This window comes from Aphelocoma coerulescens, chromosome 9 (genome assembly GCF_041296385.1).
Source record: "Aphelocoma coerulescens isolate FSJ_1873_10779 chromosome 9, UR_Acoe_1.0, whole genome shotgun sequence".
Classification (NCBI taxonomy): Eukaryota; Metazoa; Chordata; class Aves; order Passeriformes; family Corvidae; genus Aphelocoma; species Aphelocoma coerulescens.
The window spans coordinates 1,652,799-1,666,984 of record NC_091023.1 but is presented as its reverse complement, the minus strand read 5'-3'; the positions used below and the strand labels follow the sequence as shown (position 1 = coordinate 1,666,984).

Genomic DNA, 14,186 nt, shown 5'->3' with positions numbered 1-14,186 from the left:
AACCTGTTCCCTCCAACAATGGGTCTCCACAGCCCCTGCAGGACCTGGAAGCTCTTACAAGAATTCTCTTTCACTCCAATTGTTTTGAGACTTCACAGAAATGCTACAGGTGAAAACCTCCCACTGTGTCTCTGCAGCTCCTGTTTATTGTCACTGTGTCCTTGTGTCTCCCCCAGAACAGCTCTCTGCAGTCTCCTCTGTGTCTCCTGACCACTCCCACATATTCCATCCTACACCTATAATGATGTTTCCCATTATACTTTGGATCCCACTGCACTGTGCACTGCAAATATTGATTGCTGAGCAACAAAAGCTTTTTGATCAGGATAGTAAGTTGTCTGTGCATTAAGGAGGGTTTCTCACCTTCCTCTTCATTCCATATGAGATTAGATATACAGAACATGGCAGCAAGCTGTAGTTTAGCATTTGAATGACTCTATAGAAAAACAGAACACAAGTTTAGAAGAAGAAATTCAGAAATTCACAAGGCTCATATTTTGGCATTCATCACGTAGTAAGTAAGATAGCAAAGCTGGGACTAATTCTTATCTACAACTTCTCTCAAAGATAGGGCCATAATATAAGGCACTTGAGTAGTGGTCAATCACTTCCTTCCAAATATTTACTGACGTCTCCAAGATATGCCTTTGCCAAGTTCATGAAATGTTTTCCATGTAGATGATGCCCCTGTAATGTTTTTATGGGAAATAAGCCTTGGATTCTCCTTTTAGTCAGTTCCTTTGTATGCCTCTGCCATACAGAACTGCACTTATGCCCCACTGGTTATATGGAAATTAAGTGCATGATAGTGAATAATTCACAAAACAAAACCCTAAGGCACTTTCCCTTTATCATTCCTGCAAAAGACCAACACAAATCCTTTAAGAGAAATCCCCCCTACCATGTAGTATTTGATTTTCTGCAGGATGTCATCATTGGTCATAATCAGTTCTTTTGCTGTCGTGCCATCTGCTATATTGGCAAGGATACACAATGTCTGAAAGAGAGAAAAACGGGGAAGTTATTTGGCCCCAGATCACATCCCATGATTTATACAGCTTCCCTGACAGCTCTGAACTCGAGACAAACAATTCCTTTAATTATTTTAATATCTTTAATCTGGAGTTTCCAGCTTGCTCACATCCAGAGCCAATGCCAAGGAGTTACCAGCTGTGGGGAGCAGCCCTGGCCAAAACCACTCATCGCCATTTTAAAGTGAAGAGCAGCACTCATTAATTCATTGCAAGGAAGAACATTTTAAGTCTCTTATAGAAATCTGTGACATATAGGAAAGAATAAATGCCCTGGAATATAAAGCAGTGTGTTCTTCAGCAGTGGCTGGGGGGAAAGGAAAAACAACAAACCCCAACCATTTCCACCTCGTTCTTCAGGCCAGGAACAGGTGAGACAGAGGCATCTGGCAGAGGAGTAATTTGGTTTCAACAAGTCTAATCACAGTTGTCACCTGCACAGGTAACTCCAGCTACTTCTGCAGCTGGTTATTTCTTGCAAATTAGAGGAGCCATCCCACAGGATGCCCTTGAAGCACCCTGGCCCACACTGGCACTACCTGCACAGAACTTTGACTGGCACAGCCCCTTCCCTGGCTCTCAGGGGCACCAGCAGATGCTCCACAAGCTCTTTCCCAAAGAGCTCTGGAAGAAGACCATTTTTTCTGGACATACTGGGAGGACACTGGAGCATGATCAGCACTTGTATGGTGCTTGTGTCTAAGCTGCACTGCACTGTGTCAGCAGCTGCAGAGACTAATTACTTCCAAGCTGCTAATTACATCCTGATGAGGCCAGCAGTGAGAGAGACAAGCGCTGTCCTGGTGCAAGCAGGGGGTCTGGTGTGCAGACAGGTAGTACTGGATTTTGAAATAAGAGCCAGCTGCACCACAGGGACCAAGGAAGAGCTCAGTGGATAAAGGCCCCAAAGCCCATATTCAGCCCAGCCCTTTCCCAGAGCATTTCCCAGGTATGCTGGTTCTCCTGCACAGTGATGGAGAGGCTTGGCAAGGTAAATAACCTGTGGCAATAAAGGCCATTCCTGTCACCACAGCTTTATCAGGAAGACCTATTTAGAAAGACACACATGGTTAATTCTCAGGTGTTTCAGATCCACGGTGTCACTAAACTTGCTAGCAGGTCTTTGGGGATTGCTTTTTGCTAATTTTGCAATTAAATCACCAAAGGAGGCCTGTTGGCCTTCAGCCTGTTCTTCCCTGAGCAGGGATTTAGACCAGCTCTACTCCTACAGTAATTTTCTGTGCTGTTTGCTACCCATATCCAACCCAAGCCAAAGCAATCCTCTGGCACCTCCCACAGCTTCTTGCTGCCCCCATCCTCCTCCCCCACCACACCCTGTATGAGGCTCTCCCACTGCCTGTCCTGTCTGGCACAAGAGTTATCCAGCCAACTCCTGCTCACCCCTCCTCTCACTGCTGTTCAGCACCCCCACAGCAGCTGTCCCTGTACACTGGTTCCAGGATGCCATTCTCTGCTGGCCATCTCCTCTTTCCCTCTGCCCTTCCTCTTGCAGATTCCTTTTCTTAAGTTTTCATTTGTCAGGGCAGGTCCCTCCCCACTTTCTCCTGAGCTCCACCAGGATGCTCTTTGCCCTGCTAGTGCTTCTCCTTCTCTTCCTAGTGCCCCCTTCCTGCCATGCAATGGCCCCAATTTAATTCTTCTACTTTCACATCCCTCCTCTTCGCCAAACCTACATTTGCAAAACCAATCTGAATTCAGCTCAAACAATACTGTAACAATCCATTAGAAAGAAAAGCATTGTTGTAGGTACTCAAGGTATTCATCTGACAGATCTCAGTAAAATATTCACAGCACATCATAATCCCAAACAAAAATGACATGTTGTGAACACTAAGCACTCTTTGCTCTCTTTTATTCTGCCAAGACAACACAAAACAGAAATGGTACCTGCTCTTTGACTTCTATATTGTGCTCCCCTTCCAGAATGAGGGTCACTGCTTGCATGATTTGCTTCCCATGAGTGCTCATTATGTAGTCTATGTGCTGCCAAAGCAAGGATGAAATACAGTTAGTGTAACTCCCCAGACAAAGAAGGGACATTCCTGCTTGAATCACTCCAAGTGAGGAGCAGCAACCCTGCACACCGAGCACTGCTCCCAGTGAGCTCTCCCAAACCAAGAGTTTATCACAGCAGAAACACTCTTCATGTGGAGCCTGCTCTTGTCTGAGAGAGCATCATACAGGCCTCAGGGGTGCTTTCCCTGTCACCTGCAGAGAAGACACTGCTGTCCCAGTTGCATGGAGGCCAGGCTGAGGACTGAACCCTGCTGACCCAGGCTCTGAGTGTGATGCTGCAGTTAGAAACAACCACTTCTCTTCTGATAACCAGGGGGTAATATCAGAGAGGGGTGAGAAAACAGATGTTTCTTCTCTGGTGTTTGCTACTCTTGCAGGGACACTGTGCCCAGGTTCAACAGCCACATTTCCAAAGCCTGAGAGGGGACAAAGAAATAAGCCAGATGCATTGCTTATTGTCTGGGAAAAGTGCCCTAAGTTCACAGGATCACAGCTCAAAGGTCACTTGATGACAGACTATAAACACTAGAATATAAGAGAAAAGATTAAATAAGATCTACTGGATTAACTGATACCAAACCTCAGGAGTGGCAGCAAACAGGCACCAGAGGTGACCAGCACACAGCTCACTACAATTCTTTAAGACCTCAGGGATTCTTGTAGGACTTCTTAAAATTGCTAATAATGGGATTTCACTGGAAAGCTGCTGGATGAGTTATTCTGGGTAGAGGTTGAAAATGCCTGGTTCTGGCTCTAAATCCTACCACAGGAAGCAGTGAAGCTGGCACGTAGCTCAGATGGAGAACACCTTAAGTGACAATGAGAATTGTCAGGGTGAATTCAATGAATGACTGGCTATTAAATATTTTTTCACATTAAGACAGAGCTAGTTTTCTATGAAGGTTATTGAGACTCAATGAGTACAAATATCAGAAGATTTTTTGCAGTGACCTTTTTATGGTAGAAACACAATATGTGATAAATGCACATGGGTTTTTCCCCTCAAAAATGTTGGCTTGCCAAATGTTTGCTACATGTTTTCCCTCTGTTCTTCACAAGGAATTATTACCCTTTTCTTTTTCTCCACGAGTATCTCTCTCTCCCTGTCAAAAACAACTCACGGGCTTACATTTTCCAACCATTTTAGTTCAGGGGGTAAAATGAATGTCTGCATTTTGTAAGTGCACAGTCCCACAGCCAAATGCACAAAGCCAGTACTATCTGTGTAGCTGGATAAGAACAGAAGTATTTCAAGTGCCAAGGAAGAAAAAACACAGGTATCTTTAAGACCTGGACCTTTCCATACACTGACTCAACAGTGCAACCCTCAGTGTTGATCTGGACAAGTTTCACAGAGAAATTGCTATGAAAATAATGTTGCTGAAAGCTAAATGCAATGGAATTGAACATTTTAATTTAATGTCTAGCTAGAATATAACTGCAATGTTTTCATGGATGCAGAGAATTCTTTCAAATGTTTTCTCACACTGATTTGCACATTTGGTTACAGATATTTGAATAAATCCAAGTGGTGAAACAGAAAAATAACTTGTCTTGCACAGAAGTGCTGCATTGGCTGCATGTTTGATCAGCTTCCAGAAGGTCTGTTTGCAGCTCTACTTACTGGGCGAGTGGAGAGAAGATTCCTGAGCAGTCCCAAAGTTTTCATCAGAACATTTACATCGGAATCAGAAAGCAACTGAAACAACTGCTCTGTGCTCAGACCTCGCAGGATGTCTGACTTGATCTTCTGTTCTGCTTGAAATGCCATATTCTGAAACAGACACACTTTTTAATTGATTTTTTTTTACCTGAAAGCCTGGGCTTTCACTCTTTTAGTAGACTATTCCCTACAAGAATATATCCTTCCTAAATTAAGCTTGCAAAAAGGCTGTAATTTATGAGCAACTGCTACACAGTGAATTCCATTTCCACATTGTCTTACACCTGACCTGGTTACTACCTGCTTTTATTTTCCCCCTGGCATGCTACTGACACAACTGCTTCCCTGAATGATCTTGGCAACAAAATTGGTACCAGCACTGAAGAATTTATTTTACTTTATGGACTAATAGATGAAGTGTTCCAGGCTGATGCTGTTTTTCTTCTGCAGTTCAGTGGAAAGACAAGCCAGATTTCAATTATGTCATTTTTAATAACAAGTTCCATGAGATATGTTCACAAACTTTTTAAGGAGCACACTCACAAGTGGTCCTTCACTGGGGTGTCCTACTCACCATCAAGGCCCAGATGCCGTTCACTCGCAAGGCAAGGTTTTCACTCTGGGTTAAACTACACAGAAGTTCTATGGCTCCTGATTCTAAAATAGGCTGAAAGGAGGAGGGAAAAACACATCTTTACAACACTACTTAGACTAGGTGCATAAATGAAAACATAAAAAAAATATACTGCTTGTATCTTATTCTTGAGCTTATAACACGCCCAGTGCACTCACGTGAGCTGGCCATGCACACCCCATAACCATGACCACTTAAAAGTAGGTTTTTATGAAAAAAAGTCAGGACAAGGCAGCAGCTGCCTTCTCCTACATCTCTGTGTTTGTAGAGACACGGATGCACACACATTTATGTGTGTATATACCTCATCACGTGCTGTGGTATTGCACACACATCTGCCACACCCCACAAGCAAATGGGTTTTCCTAGAAACTTCCAGCTCAGGACTGCTCTCCAAAAACAATCTTCCTTCAATCACATCATTTTGGGTAATAAGAGGGATATATGTCACTGTTTGAAAGAGGTTAAGGACAATGAAAGCTACTTGACATTAAATCTTTGTGTCCTGTAATCAGACCAAATGAAAACCCAGGACAAAAACTTCAGCATAATAAAGAAAACTGTAGACTTCTTGTTTGAAATACAAACCCTTGCAGTATCATCTTTAAATGACAGGAAAAATACCAATCCGTGCACTTTTCTTTCACACTGATTAATGTAATGAAAGTGAAGTTTGGAACAACTGCTTTCCTCCTGGACTGAATTCACTGGTTCATCCAATGAAAACAGGAATGAGTGGAAGAGACTGGATGCTGCAGGAGCAGCAGCAGTTTGTGCCCAGCTCACCTGGTCCCAGGTGCTCTGCACTGCAAGAACCTGCCAGGGATTTCACCACAGTCCCAGGGGCTGCTCCACAGCACTGGGAGACATTCCCAAACTGGAATGACTCAGCTCTTCACAGGGTACAACACAGAGCCACTTCAGCTTTGCTCATTAACTGCAGTGACTGGTGGTTTATATACAACTTTCAAGGTATTATGTAGAAGAAAAGGGTGATATGTAAAAAAGATCAGGTGCCTTATAGAGGCTTTCAAACCTAGTACTTCTAAATAATCCTTCCCCTTACACAATCAATTTTCTTTTGGCAATGATGTTTTCGACATGAACCAGCTATCCTGACAGAAAATCCAGTATTTCACTCCAATTTGAAGTGGAAACGCTACAAAAAAAAACCAAAAAAACCCACAAAAATAAAACCAAAACAAACCAACCAAACAACAACAAAAAAACCCAACAAAAACCAACCAACCAATGAACAAAAACAAACTCAAAAAAACCCAAAACAAAAACAAAAAACTCCAAACAAAAACAAACAAACACAAAACCTCAAAAAAACAAACAAAACCCCAACAAAGTGGAAAAAAACCAAAACACCTGACCTGCAGTCTGCTAAAGAAAGCCCCATGGCCAGTGAACTGTGCTTGGCATTATTTCAGTTAGTTTTCTGTCTCACAGATATGATTGAAACCACCAAGATCAACTGATAATTTGGTAACCCAAAGTGCCCTGCAGGATCCCACATACAGCACAATCTTGCAAATATTTTCTGTAATTACAAAGTATTTTAGACTTGGAGAATTGCTGCACTGCTATGGAGTGTTGATCTGTGGGTATGATCTGCATGAAATACAGACTCTGCAGAACCAGATATCCTGTACTGTTCATCTGAGAACAATAAAACACAGGACTCAGCTATGCCAGCATTTTCAGCATTACAGTAGCAGTAATTCTCTAAGACAACAGATCACATTGCAAATAATCAGTGTGGTTTCTTCTTGCTTATGATCTTTTTAGATAATAGTGTTTTATAAGTAAAAAGAAAATGACAAAACTTCATGTCTACTTCTTTTCTTTGGAGACCAAATTAACTGTCACAGCAGTGTAAGCAGATGGTTTTTTTGTTCCCAAGCTATCAGTGGCACAGGCTCTGTAACATCACAGCCCTGTGACATGCCACAAGCAGTGGCTGCCAATTAACACACCTTTATGCTAATTTATCCACTGTGTAATCTCACTTCAGGCCATCCCCTCTCCCTGCTGCTGGCTAAGTACTCACCTCCTTGCTTGGAGAGAATTCCAGAAGAAGATTGCATAGCGTGGAAGATGCTACTACAAGAATTTCATTTGGAGCATTCTGTAAAACCTGCAGTCACAGAGGGGAGAGAGAAATTCTGTCAGTAGGATGATGAAGAGATCACTGAAATGGAATACCTGGAATTATGCTGTAGCTGGATATTCCAAACTTCAGGAGGTGCTTTGATGCTAGCAGTGCAGACCCAGACAATGATGCCCATCACAGGACAAGCTGGAGCAATGCATTGTTTCACAGAAGGCAGATTTGAGAGCTTTTAGTCCAATTTAGTAGAAATCAGTGGGGACAAGCCCTGCTCTGTAAAGGACACATATGCAGAGGAAGCTCCAGGAGGAGGAGCCTCTTCAACCCCTCTGTACCTCATGCTCAGCACAACACAGCAAATTTCCTCAGGAGCACCCCCTCAGAGGAGCATAGCCTGGGACAAGTAATAGTCCCTCATCTCTGTGTGGATCTCCAGCAGCACCAAAACATCAATTCCTAAACCAAGCATGTTCCTCCCTTGCCCACTACTGCCAACAACACCTTCTGTGCTCTGGCCATTTCACTTCTGAACAGTCAAGTCAAGCTCACTTCAGGAGATTCCCAAGGGTGTCAATACTGCCCAAGCCTTCAGGCATGCTAGCAGACTTGGTCTGTTCTCCACTTTAAAAGATGTTGAAACTGAGAAACTGGTTTATTTATCTCTATCTATGACAGTGACATTACAGGATGAGAGATGACATATATCTTGCACACTTGCATCTCACTTCATCTTGAGGAAAATTGCACTATATGATAATGTGTCTTTTTAAAGGTCTTTCTGAGCTCTTTGACTTAAGTTATAGAATCTGCAATGAGATGTAAGAGGTAGAGAATTACAGGAGATAATGCAGATCTAAATTCTCTTGCAGGATTCACAGACCAAGTCTGAACTGTGCCATCTAGTCTGAGTCTAAGGGACATGTAGTCCTTGTAGTGTCCTGTGTGAACATTGGGAATAATTGAGCTTCACTCACTGATCACAAACCCCCCCCCCAAAAACAATAAAGAAAAAAAGGAAACAAAAGGCCAACCAAAAACCCAGCATGAACCACATGCTTGCTGCTGTTTGTTTTTGTTGATTCATGGCTCTCTTAGGAGAAGGCCATGGGATTTTGATTTCTAGGTAATTTGTATCATGCTTCTACAGCAAGGCATGCCAACTGAACAGACCAGAACACCCCAGGCACCAAGACCTGCCTGTTCCTCACTTACCTTCATTAAAGGCTTCCATACAGCATGATCCTGAAAACTTGTCCTGAGCTGCTGGACAGAACGGGACAAACTGTGCAAACATCTGGAATGGAAGAGAAACCTTCCCTGTGAGACATGCACACCCCCACAGACACTGCTGTGCACACCCTGCTGCTCCCCAAGGATTACTGAGCTGGGAGGCGGGCAAGGAGCAGCCAGGAGAAAACCCCGCAGCAGCCCAGCATAACTGCCCCTCTCCCAGGAGGGTTCCCAGCAGCACAGTGAGTTCAGAGTGGCCCTCAGGCAGCCAGCAGGAGCTCTCCCAGGGGCAGCACACACTGTGGCAGACAGAGGCTCTGCGTGGACGAGGACAGGCTCACCTGACTGCAGCCAAGCGCACCTTGATGCTGGACTCGGCCAGGCCGTTAACGATACGGTCCATCATGTTCTCCGTCTCGATGATCTGTGCCAAAGAACTCGGGTCAGTGCACAGCTCTACCAGCACCCATGGCTTGCTGGGGTTCTGGCTGCAGCATTTTGAATGTTACATGTAAAAACTGCAGCTAAAACCAGCACGCCACACTCTCTTGCCAGATTAAGTGGGAAGTTTTGCGTATCTGCAGACAATTTAGAAATTGAAAAATCTACATTCGGTGTTCCACTACAGCTTTTAATCATCAAGGAACAAGAGGGTGTTTTATACACATATATACACACACACACACAATACACATGAATTACCCTTAATGTCATATTAAAATGAAAGTGAGCATGTGTGAGTGCACACAACATACACAAACTACGGATCAGAAACAGGTTGTAGAACTGTGGGGATAAAAAATATCTTGTGGCTCATCTGCCATATTTAGACAAGGCCAGCACAAGCACTTAAGACCAGGATAAAAGGGAGTTAATACCCAGATGAATTATGGATTTTGCATAATAAATCAACTTTGGCATGTACACACCCATCGCTTATTAAAAGCTGTATAAAAGAAGGATCCTCACTATTAACTAAAGCAACAGAAGAGGAGTTTATGGGGTTGAATTTTGGAGATCCTGCATGGTTCCCCATTGATAAATCCTCCTGATGTTAACTTTTCACCCTGTGTTTTCCTACCCCCTTCCTTCTGCTTTTCTCCTTTAACCAGCAAATAAACTCAGAAAACATTCCTGTCTCCTGCACTTGCTACATGACACTGCAAATCCATGATTAATTTTTAAAAAATGCTCCTTTTAATCATTCATTTATTAAGTTCCCTCCACTTTCCACACATTAATTTTTAACAATGTGAGTGCTCCAAGCAGCCAATCTCTTTGCTGTGATGTTTAAATCACCAACTGCTTTGTTATGACAGTGCAAGGCCCCTTGGTCACTTGAGAATCAGGAAACAAATTCTGACTTCGTTTCCCAGTATGAGCAGACTTTCCAGGGTTTATTGCTTTTTAAAACATTTGTTCTATAATAAGATAGATGAGAACAGAGGTGTATTATCTCTCTCAGAACACAAGTTGCAGAAATTTCTCATCTGCCACAACAATATTCCTTATGAGTAGCCAAGTACCAAAAATGCTGAGACAACTTCATGTGCTGGTCTAGTTCATCACTGTGAAGACGTTTACATAACTAGACGTTACTTTTGGTATACTCTGATAACAAGACATTAATTTTTGGTCCAATTCCATGCGCTCTGAGAGTTTATATTAATGGAGGAGAGAGAACTTTCTCACTTCCAGCTGTTTACATCCTAATGGGGCAAACCTCTGGGGGGGGTGGGAATTGCTGCCTGCAGGTGCCCCTCAGGCTGGGCACTCGCCCACAGCCTCCCCAGCTCACCTTTTTGCGGATGTCCTCGTCGTTGGCCCCCAGGGACGCGTAGAGCTTGAAGGCGGCCTGGCGCAGCTCGTGGGCGTGCTTCAGGTCATGGTCCAGCTGGGAAATACAGCACAGGCACCAGGCTCAGCCACCAAAGCAGCTGCACTGGCATATTCTAATCTGTTCTAACCTGGTGCTTATCCACTCTCTTTGTCTGCCACCCCAGGGGCAGCCAGAAGCACAAAGTGCTGCTCCCTGAGCTCATGTCCACGTTTACCGGCTAAATGCAATAACCAAAGTTAAGAATAGGGTTCATTTCTCTGCTGAGTTACAGAGAAGACAACTTTGTCTTCAATTTGAGGCCAAAACAAGGTTAGGACACTATCAAGACTGTATTCAGGCAAAAATTATTCTTATCTCTCAACAGAAACTTACAGGAACTAGCCAGGAGTGAAAAAACTGGGAGAGAATCAAGGGAAGTTTTAACAAGAGAACTGAAGCAAAAGCAGGAGCCAAAGTTGGTCTCTAAATCTCAGGCTGTCCGTGTTAAGGAGGGTCAGGTTGGATATAATGAAAGGTTCTTCCCCCCGAGGCTGCTGGGCACTGCCCAGGCTCCCCAGGGAATGGGCACGGCCCCGAGGCTGCCAGAGCTCCAGGAGTGTTTGGACAGCGCTGCCAGGGATGCCCAGGCTGGGGTTGTTGGGGGGGGTCTGTGCAGGGCCAGGAGTGGGACTGGATGATCCTTGGGGTCCCTTTCCAGCTCAGGATATTCTGTGATTTTATGATTCTATAATTAATGGGAGCACTAAAGGCATCATAAAATAGTGGTGGTTTGAGGTTGACCCTGCTTGGAACAGCAAATCTGGGTTCTCAGATCGCCTCATGTTCTCTTCACTGAGAGTAATTCTGTGACTCTGACTGCCCTCAAAACTCTGTACCAAAGGGTTCTAAAAACAATGCAATCTTCAAAGTCTACACAAAATGCCAGGAAAATACCAGTATAAGGTAGCAAAGTGCTGAAATAAAAGAAATGTCAAAAATTAAGCTCTATGAGTAATTCTCTCCAGTGCAGCTATATTGGAGCAAAAGCATTATGTAATTGTTATAAATATTTTAAGCAGACAAGTTCTCTGTTTGGCAGATTCCTCACTCACTCCTCACGTAGTTTTACCTTACAGGGTGCAATTCCAAGCACTCTGTCCAAAGCCAGCACCCTGGATTCCCAGCTGGCTGCCTCTACAGACTTACTGCACACTCAGAGCACTGTCATAATATTTACAATTGCCCCACTCACTTTTGGAACCTGATCATATTTTTGATGCTACAGCCAACGTCCATTACTCCTCAGTAAGCTGCTAAACTTCTTTTTGCTTAGTTTTTTATACTGTAACTAATTTCTTTTATATTTCATTTGCACTTTTACATAGAATTCAAGAGGCTCTCTATGCAGAATTGACCCCATTCTATAAAGGTCAGGGAAATTAACCTATCTCTTGGGCCAGTTTCGGAAAAAAAGCAAAGCTCTGTAATCTATTTTTTTGGGTACTTTCTAATAATCAGACTCAGTAAGACTCCAAGGTACATCTGGTCTCTGTTTATCCAACCTCTTGCAAGTGCAGATAACTCATAATACAAAACACTGCACGACACCCACATGTTTTTGTGCTTTAACACAACAGAACCCTCTCTGAACTTCAGATTTTCCACAAACCTGACCTAAGAATTGAAAACAAATCTCTCTTCAAGTGGACTATTATCTCTTATGAAGCTGAAATGTACTGGTTCTTGAAGGCAAGATGTTTAAACTTAGAGGATGGGAAGACCAGATATCCACACTTTGAGTGTGGATAATGAAGTCTCCAGAAAGCAGTGACTGAGGCTGGGAGAGCACAAAAGAATCAAATTCTGCTGGACCTCTGGTCACCTTTCAACTGAGCATCTCAGGCAACAGGTTTAAACAGAATTAAAAAAGCCCATCCTGAGGCCATGGAGTTTTGGTTTTGCCCATTTTCAGAGGGTCAGAGCGGGGTCAGAGCGGGGTCAGAGCGGGGTCAGAGCGGGGTCAGAGCGGGGTCAGAGCGGGGTCAGAGCGGGGTCAGAACACACCCTCTTGATGTCGGTGATGGCACTGACAGAGCTGGGGTACTTGAAGTAGTCAGCCAGCATGACAATGAGGTGGTCGGTGATGCTGGCCATCCTCTGCAGCTCCACGTCCGTCTCGATCAGGTAGGCCAGAGTCTCTGCCCCCTCCACCCGCTCCTCCAGCAGTCTGTCCTTACTGCACATTCGAACCAAGCATGGCAGAGTCTGCAGACATTAACAAAAAGGAGTTTTGAGTGCAGCTACCTTGATAAAGAAACTCCAAAGCAATGAAAGAACTGTCCTACAGCAACGCTCAGCATTGTTCTTTAGGTAAGAACTTTCACACACACACACATTTCAGTGGGTGTTGCTCAGGCATTGCTGAGTGTACAATGGGCTACTTTCAAACAACTTCTCACACAGCCAAAATGATGAAATGTTTAGAAGCGACCATGGACAAAGCTTGACAAAACCTTAAAAAAAAAAATCCACTCAAAAGTTGGTATTTGCACAGGCTTGTTCTTATTACACACCAGAACCAAAAGTACCTAAGCTGCCCTCAAGAAGTACTTGACCCCTCCTGCCCTTCTGTGATCCAGGATTAGCTAAGGACAGTGAAGTCAGAAGTAATCTCAGGGTTCCTTTCCCACATGCTGGCTGCCCAGAGCAGGAGGCAAGGCAGCAATACTCCTCAGCAGCATATTTGGTCCACCAGAAGAGCAGCTAACCTGAAATCCAGGTCCATTCTGCCTTCCCTGACATCTCCCCTACCTTGGCTACATGACAACAGTTTTGTGACACCTTCCCTACTGAAACATAAAAACCAATCAAGTCGTTCTTTACCTGAAGCTCAGTGAGAAGTACTTAACTCTGGAAAGGCCAATTCTCCAAGGGCTGGGACTCCGCTCACTTGAGCCTCTCCACATATGAAAATGGATGAGGAATAACACCAAGGTTTGTGCTTGTGCAATGCCACCGAGTTCAACAGAATTACTCTAGAAAATGCTGCTCAGAGTTATGTTTTGGGGACCTGAAGTAACATCTAGCCATTGACTGTTCAAATGATTAACTGGATAAATACCTTATCTCCATTGCACAGGAAGTAGGACTTGACTACATATTTTAGAAACTAGATGCCACCTCAGGGATTATCATTGAGGTTGTGAATCTTGCAGTTAATCCAGTGAGCCAAAACAGCCCCTTCTGCATGCCTGGCCTTGAGGCAGCAGGGAAGACTGCACGTAGGCTCTCAAAAAATTACATTCATGTGGAGTGAGAAAGAAAAGAAGTGGAATTCCATGTCTAAATCACAAAGACAATGTACTTCTTAATTCTTTCCACGGTCAAATGGCCTGAAATGAGCTATTTCTTGGAATTCAAGGGCTGGGCATTGGTAAATCACTGGCTGCATGCACCCAAGAAACACAAATCTCATTCGACACTAAGCAATTCCATGTGCTTAAAGTTAAACAAAAGCAAGAATTCTGACAGACATTTTAACTGCTCCACTGGACCTACAGGTCAGTACAGTGCAATTAATGCACAGGAGGAGGGGGCTGTGTAGGGGTGTAAGATGGAAACCCACAATGCACACCTGGCCAGCAGATGAAAGTCTG

General features: G+C 43.8%; 1 protein-coding gene across 5 annotated transcripts in view; it reads right to left on the bottom strand.

Annotated features, from left to right (window-relative positions):
• Positions 1-14,186, bottom strand: part of ARMC8 (armadillo repeat containing 8) — a 65,058-nt gene that overhangs the window by 4,424 nt on the left and 46,448 nt on the right. For all 5 annotated transcript variants that reach the window (XM_069024997.1, XM_069024996.1, XM_069025000.1 and 2 more), the window contains 10 exons: positions 12,595-12,795; positions 10,510-10,605; positions 9,053-9,135; positions 8,694-8,775; positions 7,422-7,508; positions 5,306-5,398; positions 4,693-4,842; positions 2,940-3,035; positions 902-997; positions 364-436 (listed from right to left, as the gene is read on the bottom strand). In XM_069024997.1, coding sequence (XP_068881098.1) covers positions 364-436; positions 902-997; positions 2,940-3,035; positions 4,693-4,842; positions 5,306-5,398; positions 7,422-7,508; positions 8,694-8,775; positions 9,053-9,135; positions 10,510-10,605; positions 12,595-12,795 — 1,057 coding nt within the window. The remainder of the gene's footprint in view (positions 1-363; positions 437-901; positions 998-2,939; positions 3,036-4,692; positions 4,843-5,305; positions 5,399-7,421; positions 7,509-8,693; positions 8,776-9,052; positions 9,136-10,509; positions 10,606-12,594; positions 12,796-14,186) is intronic.